Source organism: Hemiscyllium ocellatum, chromosome 26, assembly GCF_020745735.1.
Source record: "Hemiscyllium ocellatum isolate sHemOce1 chromosome 26, sHemOce1.pat.X.cur, whole genome shotgun sequence".
In the NCBI taxonomy this organism is placed as follows: domain Eukaryota; kingdom Metazoa; phylum Chordata; class Chondrichthyes; order Orectolobiformes; family Hemiscylliidae; genus Hemiscyllium; species Hemiscyllium ocellatum.
Window position 1 is genome coordinate 13996856 of NC_083426.1, and position 11990 is coordinate 14008845.

At 36.6% G+C, this 11990-nt stretch overlaps 1 protein-coding gene across 2 annotated transcripts; it reads right to left on the bottom strand.

The window, feature by feature from the left end:
* Positions 1 to 1426: 1426 nt before the first annotated feature.
* Positions 1427 to 11680, bottom strand: LOC132828152 (ras-related protein Rab-7L1-like). 2 transcript variants are annotated; one of them, XM_060845075.1, is made up of 5 exons: positions 11291 to 11680; positions 6538 to 6609; positions 4126 to 4307; positions 2157 to 2278; positions 1427 to 1721 (listed from the first exon to the last, which is right to left on the bottom strand). In XM_060845075.1, exons 1-5 carry the CDS (start codon positions 11409 to 11411, stop codon positions 1598 to 1600), a joined length of 621 nt encoding a protein of 206 aa, XP_060701058.1. In that variant the 5' UTR covers positions 11412 to 11680; the 3' UTR covers positions 1427 to 1597. The 2 variants fall into 2 exon arrangements, with proteins under 2 accessions (XP_060701058.1, XP_060701059.1); XM_060845076.1 differs by lacking the exon at positions 6538 to 6609.
* Between the last annotated feature and the right edge of the window lie 310 nt (positions 11681 to 11990).

The window sequence follows — 11990 nt, forward strand, 5'->3', positions numbered from 1 at the left end:
GTATTCCAGTTTGTTGATTAACATTTGGTACATAGTCTCATCCAAAAGTATTCATCATTTCAAGTGTACATTCAAAGCCAATTGGATTTATAATTTGAAATATGAATTTCCCTTTCCCAGAATCAACTTAAAACTACCATAAAAAAAGTGTTAAATTATTCAGAATACTTTTACAGTTATTAACTAGCAAATTGAAGTAAGTTTCACAGGTGATCAAACTATGCATGTTATTATTATGCAAGATTTCCCCAATGTCACTATTTCTACACAAATTATAGTCTGGAGATTTCTGGACGCAAAGCATAAATACTACTACTGAGAATTTGCTTGCAACCAGCCTCAAATTACAGCGTCATTTGGAGGAGACCTGAAAGGCAATCCTACGCTCACTGTGGCAGTGTCAGGATGGAGGAAGTTTAAACATCGGAAACAATTCACTAACATTGTAATTACAATACAGAAAAATGATAAAGGATTTCAAAATTAAAAATAGACATTGCTCAAAAAGTTACAAAATAAAAAGGCAATAAAAAAAGTTTCACTTTATTTACCTGGAGAATTCAGATTTTTTCAGTAATCAAAAACCCAATTCAGGTTTTACAGATTTTGCCAAATTCTTAAACTGGTATCAAGCCTAGGAACTACAGCATGCAAAATAACTGGTTTATACAGTGGTACAAAATGACAACAAATGTCAGCATGTGATTAGTAATTCATTCTCAAGAGTTGCATTTTAGGTGATAAAGGCCAATAACAATTTTTAATACACTATTGGTCTAAAGGAGGATTTCTGGATTGAAGTAATATTTATGTTCACAAAAGGTGAATTTCAGGAAATCTGCAAACAAATATTTAGTCATAGAAGGTGAAAACTCCTCTAAGCCTTATATCATTGTTGCCTAAACGATTACTAATTTGATGCTTTCCAGAAGTGAATATCAGCCCAAGAAGTTACATTGCCATATTAAGTTAATAAAACCATTAAGAACAAAAATTGAATGGTTTATAGATTCCCTAGGATTTGCCAAATTTCTATTGAGAAATGTTTGCAATACAATTCTGATATATTACTTTTAATGCAAAGCATGTCATTACAGGATACCCCATACAAAGGAATTGTGCAGAATGTAATACTGAACAAACCAAAAAAAAGGAACAGAAGCATTGGCACAAGTAAACATTTGTGACATGAACAGTTCATCACCAAAACACAAATCTTGCAGTTTACACTTTTCCCTCTTAGTGACCTTTGATCATAAAGATGAGTTTGCACATTAATATTAAATGTCAACCGTACACTATTTAAGCCAAGTTTGCGATAGTCCATACCTTTAACAATTTCTATTGGAAGTGAACTAACCAGTTGTATTTTTTTATTCCTAGGAAGAATTTAGTGTAGAATTAGGGCACTAACCAATTTAAAAACTTCTGATCAAAAATCTGTTCGTTTAATATTCAAAAATGTAGGTATTAACTTACATGAATGAGAACCACAATAGTGCAATGACTCTTCCAGAATTTGTCTGGTAAAAACTAGTTAACTTAAATGCATTAGAAAACAGATCATACAAAGTCCACAGTAGTGCACTATGATTTTTCAACAGCATGCTGAATTCCAATGACGTTCACTTTTTGGCATATCTTTTAATTGAATGTAATCCCCTTGGTTTTGATTGGGAGGTCCCAAATTAGGTTTTGACATCAAATGCTCCACTAATACTCTGAAAAACAAAGCAAATGAAATTTTGCATTAATTTTTAAATTGTCCAGAATTCTAAAAAATGAATTTTAAATAAGTTACATAACTTGTTTCCCTACATATTCAAAGACAATGTGTTTCCCTCAGAGGGAGGTGAACTTTTGGAAAACCCCACAGGGCTGTGGAAGCTCAATCTTTGAGTATGTTTGAAGGTCGGGATTGATGGAATTTGATTGCCAATGGCATACAGGGTTAGGAGGTTGGAGTGGTTTGTATTGAAGGGTTTGATAAACCAAAAGTTGTAGTGTATAGTAGGGCAGGTTTGTTGTACTGAATTGCCTACTTCTGTCCTTGTAGATGTTCAAAGCAGCAAAATGTTAAAAACTTGCAGGAAATAGCAAATGTATTAAATTTAAAAAACTTAAATGGAATTCTTTGGAATTATTCCACAACATACCTCATGGCTTGAGCAACATTCTTGTTTTCTTTCACTGATGTTTCAATCCAACCGAAAAAGTGGTTTTCTTTACTGAACACATCAATCTCACTTCTGCTGATTGCCCATTCTGACAGGTCACACTATTTTGGGGGGCATAAGAAAAATTGAAAGTTGATTTTGTTTTCATGCAGCAAAATACAAAGCATTATTCAAATAAAAGCTTCATTTTATAGGAGTTAGCAAAGCAAGTAGTACCATTTTATAAAACACTAGGATTTAAATAAAGCTTAGAGAGGAGGGTGAAATGTGAAAGCTTGAATTTCTATTAGTGACAGAAAAATTTCTTCTTTGCTGGGGGAGGAAAAAATGAAGTTTTTAAAAATGGAGTTCTCAGAACCAGGTCATTAAAATTAAGATTAATTCATCCCTTCCCTCCCAAATGGTATTGGAAAATATTAATTAATGCAAATATCATTTAAATCATGCTGCTAACTTTTCTTGTAGTTCCTGGTGTTTAAAATACTGTCTCTGATGAGTTTCACAAAAGGGTAGCACCACCTGGTGGTTCCTTATTAGGATGAAGTTCACTTCTCAATTCAACACCAACAGTCTTCCTGAAATTAAGCCTCCTTGGATCACATACCTGCTTGGAAAAGGGGACTAAGATCTACTACCACATTGCTCAAATCACAGTGCAAAGGAAGAGCAGTTCCCTTTTCTGATTTGATGCCATTCTCAACAAATGGTATCAAGTTCCCATGTGCCCATCTTTGGGTGATACAATAAACCCTGAACTTTCAGTCCAGGGTACAGGGGAGCTCCAACATGTTGGGCTGTTATTATACAGCAAACGAATGTACACAAAGCCAAAGAAACTGTATACAAAACACAGCAAGACAAAAAATAAAAAACCTGACTGAATAAAACCACCCTTTCATGTAAAAACCTGAATTTTGAACTAAAACAGGCAAAAAAAAGTTGTCCAACTTAGTTTTGATAATGTTTATTTCAAAAAGATAATAGCAGCAAATAATGTTTACACATTAGTGGAGACATGTAGCAGTTCCTGCTCTCTATTCACATTACTTAACTCTACCTGGAAGCAACCCACAAAAAAAAAGTGCTGCAAGCAACTGTATAAGCAGATTGACTGCATAAAATGTTTATGAATAAGTTAAAATGCTAGGTTCAGGAATGGGAGATGTAATTTAGTGTGGTGCCTTGTAAGGCACATCAGAAATAAGACAACTATTTGGCAGAGATTGAAGAAAAGATTTGAACACTTTGGGACTTGCCAATGAAAGCTACAAAAGATCTAAAGGGATCCAAACAAACTTCATATACTGGAGAACTGAATAGTCAGAACATTTTCTATTCCAAAAAAATACTCAAAACATTGGTTTAAAAAATATTTGAGGACAATTTTCTTCAGAGTTCAAAGATCATGCAACTGAAATTATGAGATTGGGTGCACAATGTTATTTGCATTTAATATTATGGAGAACAAGTTGATAAACCAACAAGTCTCAGTTGTTCAGTACTGAAGGTTCTTTCCACTGTTTAAAAATGCTAATATTAAACCTTAGTGTAGACAAAAGCTTCAAACAGGATTTAAAAAAAGCAATGTCTAAAAAAAATAAACTATGGCAAACAGATTCACTTTACAGATTATGACTATCATGGTTGAATTCTGCAAAGGGGTTGAGAGAAAATTACATAGAGAAAAAAGTTTCAGAATCTTATTTCTTTGAAATCTTCTGCTCTTGCTCATTCGTTTTAAAACAGTAAAAAAACTAATTGAGGACTTAAGGAGAAAATGATGCCCAAATCAAATTTTCTGGCCATACTTATAGTATCCAGGCATTATACAACTTAGAACAAATATCTGTTTGCTTCAAGCCAAATCACAATCCAAGTTTAGATGTCTCTCTCAAAAAGAAAAAGATTCTTGTAGCACAATTACTGCATAAAATCTTTTTCAACTCACCTTGTTTGCCAAAAGAATACATGGCACAGGGCTTCCATCCACCAAAGCAACTTTGCTATCCAAATCATGCTTCCATTTGAGGCAATTCCGGAAGGTTGCTGTATTTGTAACATCGAACATAACAATGCATGCTCCTGCATCTCTGTAATATAGTCTGGTCATGGAGGTAAAGCGTTCTTGGCCTTCAAATAAAAGGAAAATTAATAAACTATTCACGAAGGAGGGTGCTGAATTATAGTCCTTATACCTCCTGTGGTATGTTGGCAATCTTGTCCTTTTGAAAAAAAATGCAATAAAATCTGTTGACGTAAAAAGCTACAAAGATTTGTTCAGAGGAGTACTTTCCTCCTATTTAAAAAGATACCAATAAGTAAATCCACTTAGACATGTATTTGAACATGCTGCATGTGTCCCCAGTAGCATGTACAAGGATATATGGAACGTTTTGCTGTCAAAAGCTACTGCACTCACTCCTTTTCATTCAGGACAGGAATGTTATTTTTGACTAGGTCAAAATTCAGAATATAAAAATTTATCACTGCCATATTTGTCAAAAATCTCTACTCCATAAGTCTATGGAAGCTCAGACTGAATATAGTTTAAGTACAGGTTGATAATTTTTGATTATCAATGGTGTCAAAGGTTATAGGGCTTGTGGAAAAAAGGCAATGATGTTTTCTAATCAACTATAATCATATTGAAGGCACAGTGGGTTTGATGGCCTATTTCTATTCTTAACTCCAGAAAAAAAAAGTTAGTATACTTGGCTTCATTCGATTTGGGGAGAAATTAAATAATTGAAGAGGGGTAATTGTTTTCTATTTGATTTTGTCTTACCACGTCAGTTCCATGCTGAGAATAGAATCAGTGCAAGGAAAGTTGTAATCCTGTTCCCAGAATGATTTTAAGAAATTCTAGAGTAAAATGAGTGCAACTGATGTACATTTTCTTTGTTAAACACATCGCCCTAATAATTTCCAAGACAAAAAGCTTTACATAGTCATCAGACAATTACTTCTGTCAACACAAATCTTGTTTTCAAGACCACAGGTCTATGTGCGTTTTGTTAATGCAAATCTGCTGTAACGTGATTGATGAATTGGGGACACCGTCTCTAAAGTGTGAACCTTTAAAAAGATATATGTTGATAGTGTTAAGTTTTGGTGATGTAATCTTATAACTATTTCTAAAGCAAGATCTTTCTATGACACAGGGTTCCACAAGAATCATTTGTCCTTTAATTGTAGCCAATGTTTCTTTCCCAACTGAAAAACTTTCAAGCAGTTCACTTGGGGAACCGTTACCTGATTTAAAACGTACTACAAATCTGTACTTAACAGCCCAGGTAGTAGTCGACAATGCTCGGTGTTTAAGAGCCTAAGAAATAAGAATGGAAGAAAGATCATTCGGCCCATTGAGTCCAGTCCACCAATCATGGCTGATGGACATTTCAATGCCACTTACCCACAATCTTCCCATATATCTTAATTCCTTGCGAGATCAAAAATTTATCAATCTCTGCCTTAAAGACATTTAACATCCCAGCCTTCAATGCACTGCATGGCAATGATTTCCACAGGTCCATCTCTCTGGCAGAAGAAATGTCTCCTCATTTCCATTCTAAATTGACCCCCTCTAATTCTAAGGCTGTGCCCATGGGTCCTAGTATCCCTGCCTGACTGAAACAGTTTCCCAGAGTCCACCCTTTCTAAGCCATGAATTCTCTTGTAAGTTTCTATTAGATCTCCTCAAATCTTCTAAACTCTAATGAATATAATCCCAGGATCTTCAGCTGTTCATATGTTGGGCCTACCATTCTAGGGATCATCCATGTGAAGCTCTGCTGGACACACACGTCCTTCGAGGTGTTGGGCCCAAAACTGGCCGGTATTCTGAGTGGGACCTAACTAGAGCTTTATAAAGAGTCTCAGAAGCATGTCATTGCTTTTATATTCCTGCCCTTAAATATAATGTTGTCACTTATCTCGCTTTCTTAACCATGCACTCAACCTGCAAGCCAATCTTTAGAAAATCCTAGACTAATACTTCTAGATCCCTTTGTACTTTGGCTTTATGAGTTTTCTTACTGTTTAGAAATAGTCCATGCCTGTGTACTTTCCCTCTGCCAAAGTGCAAAGCCTCACATTCAATTTCAGCCATGGCTTGGACCACTAGCCTAAAATATTTCTGTAGCCTCCCCACCTCCTCAGTACTGCATCTAACTTTGCCAAAACGCCCCCAGTCCCTATGTCCAGATCATTAACATATAAAGTGAACTATTTTGAACAAAGTGTTGTACTATTTTTCCAAATCAGCTCATTACATTTACTTGTACAAATACAGATATGTATTCTTTAAAACCAGTCTCTAAGTTAACAGTTTCTGGTTGAATGCAAAAAACTAAGCTTTTACCAGCAATATCCCAAAGCTGGAGTCGAACAGTCTCCGAGTCAGACCACTGTATAATCTTCAAAGCAAAGTCCACTGAAAGTAATGAAATAAAGATATTGCTAAAGCAATTGTAAAGTATTTAACAATTTAGCAAAAATCTAATTACTGTCAAAGATACACTGATGTTGATTGTTATGACAAAATCACTGTGCATTTTCCATAACTATTTTTTAAAAACCTGACAGCAACTAGCTCACATGCAGAGTGGTGCAGAAATCCAGGTTTTACTGTTAGAGATTCTATGTTTGAATAGACAGTTGAAATTCCCTGTTTGATTCCACAGAATCAAAATAGGCCACTTCAGTTTTTCTTTTCCCCAGTGGGATAGCACCTAATGTGAAACAGCCAATGTAGAATGGATAAAAACTCCAAAAACTTTTTAATTCTAAAGTCCATAATTTGACAGGCATCTGATACACAGTATTGTGTATATGAAACATTAAAGGTGAATTGTGGTACATAAAATTAACAGGTCTGACAAAAGTCAGTGTACTATGATTCGTTTATTGCCCCACGAGCTGTCTATTTTCCTATTAAAAAAATCTCATTCATGATCATGTCTGAATAAAATTTGGGAAGAGTCCTGCTCATCTTGAATTTTGATCAGTTATTAGAAAGACATCAAACTTGCCCTTTAGCAAAATAATGACTAAGCCTTAGTAGCATAATTTAATCAAATCCCAATCACAGTATTTTTCAAAGCCTTAGTTTATTGCTCTAGTGTACAGAGCAAACGGATTCAATATTGTGGAAGTGTGAGAAATAAATACCCCACCCTAAGGGGAAAAAAAAAGAGACCTTGGCCATTCACCCTATCCATGTCCCTCATGATTTTATAACCCTAGTATATTTAAATTGTACAGCATTTAATATTAAAAAAAAATGAATGAATGAATGAATGAATGCTTCCACAATTGTTTTCCAACCATAGTTCAAAGCAGTTTATAATTAATGAATTACATTTGCATAGGCAAAGACCCATAATTTGTGACAAAAAACATTTTCTGCTGTATGAAGTGTTTTATCCAAAGAAGATTGCTTAAACCAAAAGGCCAGCCTAATGTGTAAAAACTGCAGTTCTTGCAGCAAATTTTCTTCCATGCTGATTTGAAGTATCATTCTAGATTTGCTCAATTTAGAGTGGCATTTGGACCCTCAAAATCTGGCTAAGTCCAGGGAGGCAGTTAACCAAGGTAATTGAAATACTGACAACTGAACATCCCATTGTACTCCTGACATCAGCTGCATTTGATTAAAAAGTCAAGTACATTTCCATGTGAGAAATAATATTTGTAACTGAACTTTAATCTTCAGCACCTGAACAGAGAAAAGTTACAGCTTTCAGCATAGAAATTTACAGGACAAAAGGCAGATTATGCATTTGTTTGGAAGTTTGCTTTTTTCCCCCCTTTCCATTAAAGGAGTTTCCATCTAAATTTCATTCAGTTCAAACCATGCCTTACTTGAGAATTGAAGAATGCCCATCTTTGACTGACATGAAAAAATTGGCAGAAGTATCCATGTGACCTTGTTAAGTGCCTTATTGGCTGCAAAACTGTTGAGAGGCAGTTAGATTTTGAAATACAGCCCATGTGAAGTAAGTTTTTCTGAAACAAAACCAGCAGTAGCAGTTGTTTTTGTACTGGAGTGCTGCAACATCAAATATCATTAAGCTACAACACATTGAGGTTAGAATAGCTGTTTATTCAGTTTTAAATTCTCTTGTTAAAGCGACTTGGAGAACTACCGTGCTTTGATACAATCAGAACTACTTCCATTTCTGGGGAATGTAAAGTGAATTGATTACAAAGATGCCAAGAAAAGTGGAATTCCTTGAAAATAAAAAAAGTTAAAAATCACCACACCAGGTGACGAAGGAGCAGAGCTCAGAAAGCTGCACTTCAAATAAACTTGGACTATAACCTGTTATGATTTTTAAAAAAAAACTTTGTCCACCCCAGTCCAACATTATCCTCCAAGATGTGGAGGTGCCAAAGTGAGAACTACAGGCAACAGAAAACATGTCAACCATAAACGAGTTACAAAACAGTGTGTTTGTTAAGACAAAGTCTAGAGCTTCTTACAAAATAGGGTGACTCCATTATGAAATTGTCAGCTTAGATTTGGTAGTGCAGTACACATGCTTTCAAATTAACCCACATTTTTCCAATCAATTCAACTACTTCTCTAAATTGCAAATCTCATCATTTTAGTTATCAGACATGATATTTTGTGAAACTGTCAACCACATCCTCAAATGCAAGTTAACAATTTGGCCTAATTTCACTCCCCATCCCCAATTGCCTTAAGTAGATTTTAAAGAGATACTTGTTGCAGAATCATGGCCCTTATGAACGGAATAATAAAAATAAAAAAAGTCTTACAGATTCTTATTTTGCTCAACTGTGTTCAATTAAGCTTCTTTCACCCATTTCTCCATACTCAAAAAGAAATAGTGTCAAAACCTAACTGAATCTTCAAAACCATTTCCTCAAATGTAGCTCTGCCCACATTGTGTAAAAGCATAATTCCAGTCATTAGCGACTTAATTCAGCACACAAACACTCAGCTGAAACATAGCTCACATTCTTAAAAACCTACAGTTAATCATGACAGGCAAGTAATTTTATCTCAGTTCCATACTTGGTACAGTGCACAATATAGTAGTCTACCAAGGAAACTACCAGTAACTGCTTACTCATTGGTTATCAATCTGGAATGCTTATGGTTAAAATTCTTCAATGGTCGAGTAGGAGTTAATTAGTACAGAATTCATAAGTCATTAAATACACTACAGCAACACAGTATACTAATCACAAAGTCAGGCTCCATTTTATTTTTGACAAAAATGAGTGCAGATTAACAAGAACAAACTTGGCATTTTAAATTTTTCTACAAGAAAAAACAAAACCCAAGGAAAATAGCTCCGTTTTCAAAGCAGAGATTAGCATGTAACTTTTCAGAAGCCCAATGTTTCGGGCATAAGCCCTTCATCGATTCTCCTGCTCTTTGGATACTGCTTGACCTGCTGTGCGTTTCCAGCACCACATACTCAACCCCAACTTATTTAGAAGCAACTATCTCACCTATTCTTTTATTACATTTGCAGACTTTCACTTAGAGTCTAAAACATTGGAGTGCAACTCAAGTTGTTTAATCAATCTTATGAAATTACAATAAGTACAAGATTTGCAAGATAATGATTTTGTTCCAAATACCTTAACTCAATTGAGGACAGGAGTAAGAGACAGGTCTGGGCAGAAAGGGAATAAACTCGTCAAATCAAGTCATGGAGAAGACAATTAGCAGGAAATTGTCTAAAACTTAGTTTCATTGATACAGGTGAAAATTGTTTTCTTTTGCTAATATTGACATTAAAGTGAATCATTGAAGATGATATGGTTCCATCTGCACTTTAAGCTTCTATGCACCTAATTTAAAGACAATGCAAGTTTTAAAAAAAATGACAGTAAGTTTTACATTCTAATGAATATGATTAACTCAAGGTTCAAAATGAGAATTTAGCATAATTAAAATTATTCCCACTAGCAGAAAGGCCAACAACCTGAAAAGATTTAGAAGTTGTTTCTTTTGTTATAATATCTGAAATAACTGCTTAAAATGGATATTGGGGTTAGATTTAACAGTAACATTTAAAGTGGAAATTAAAAATATGCCAAAAAAAAGAGGAACAGTGCTGTCTAATTTGACAGCCCAATAAGCTCACATTAGGAATAGTGGTTTTGTATTACATAATATAATCAGACGGGTACTGAAAGTTACTAAGCTTCAGAAATAAAGTGTTACCCTCCTTCAAAGTGTTATAAAAACTAAGACAGTCAAAAAAAAAGACATTAAGCCAGGAAAGAAAAAACTGAAAGTACTTGAGAAACTCAGACTGACAGCATCGCGAATACAATAGAGATTTATTGTCACGTGTACTCAGGTTAATATTTCGAATCCAGTGACCCTTTGTCAGAAAGGAAAGCAGCTGGGAAACGGAATTTATTCTGCTTTTCTTTTGGTAGAGAGGTGTGGTAGTTGGTAGGTAGTGGAAAGAGTGGACCTCGTAAGAGAGACGGTGCCCAGAGACAGAGACAAGTCAAAAGAAAACCCAGGACCGAAGAGCTTTACACGTTACCAATTTACAAAAAAAAAGATTACGAAGTAAGCTATTGTCATGAAACAAAGACCAGAACCTACTGACCAGAAACTCAGCAGGCCTGGCGACATCTGTAAAATAAAAAAAAGTGTAGGGACCCTGTCCAGAGGTCACATTGGACTCGAAACGTTAAGCGTTGCTCTGTCAACAGATGCAAAGACGCGATGAGTTTCTCCCAGATAATAAAGTTTTTATTTTCAGATTTGAAGCAACCGCAGTACTCGAATGTAATTGGAGCCCTTCCTGATGAAGGGCTTATGCTCGAAACGTCGAATTCTCTATTCCTGAGATGCTGCCTGGCCTGCTGTGCTTTGACCAGCAACACATTTGCAGCTGTAATTGGAGAGAAGACCAACTTGTTCGACAGAGAGAGATTTACAATAAAAACCTTGAGAGAGGGAGAGATTTTTAAAAAAAAACCTTCCCCCTCAAACACCATCAACTCTGGCTGGCGGAGCTTCCAAGTGCACAAGAGTTGTTGTAAATTACTCATCCCTCCACCTCACTGCAGCAGCAGCAACAAAACAAAGTCTCTATTACACACACACTTACCTCCCACAGTGGATTTGTAGTTCTTACTGAAGGTGTCGTTGGCGTATCGCTGCACCAGGGAGGTTTTGCCCACCGTGCAGTCCCCAATAACCAGCACCTTGAACAGGTAATCACTCGCCATGGTGCAGAGGGGACACTGACTAAGGGAAGATGCAGCAACAGAAGCTCATGAACATCCTCCCTGAGGCCCTGGAGACAACATCGTCTCCTGCTCCTCCCTGCTCCCGCCTTTTTACACCAGCGCCTGGAACCACGTCCACCACTCAACTTCACATCCCTACAGCCGGGGGGGAGGGGAGAAATAATAACTCAAAACGAACGGTGTCGCGACTCCCTCCGTACGTTTCCCACTTTTTTTTTGCTCTGTTTTTGACCGGACGCGTTGTAAATTTTCCGCTCGCACCTTGGAGGGCGGTCACGTTTGCCGGTGCCACCCTGGGAATCGTAGTCCGCCACCCGACAGGCGGCACGCAGAGCTGCCACACCCACTGACCGGGGGAACTACAGCTCCCAATAGTCACCGCGCCGGCTGGGTTGGCAGGCGGGAGCGGTGGGGAATGAGCCCCGCCGCTGGCTGTCGCGGGTATTGCACGCTGCCTGAATGAACGGCACAGGAGAAAGTCAGGCGTGCAGACGCTGCAGATCAGATCGTGCAAAGCGAGTTGTCGGTTGCATTTGTTAGTTCCAGGGTATTTTTGCA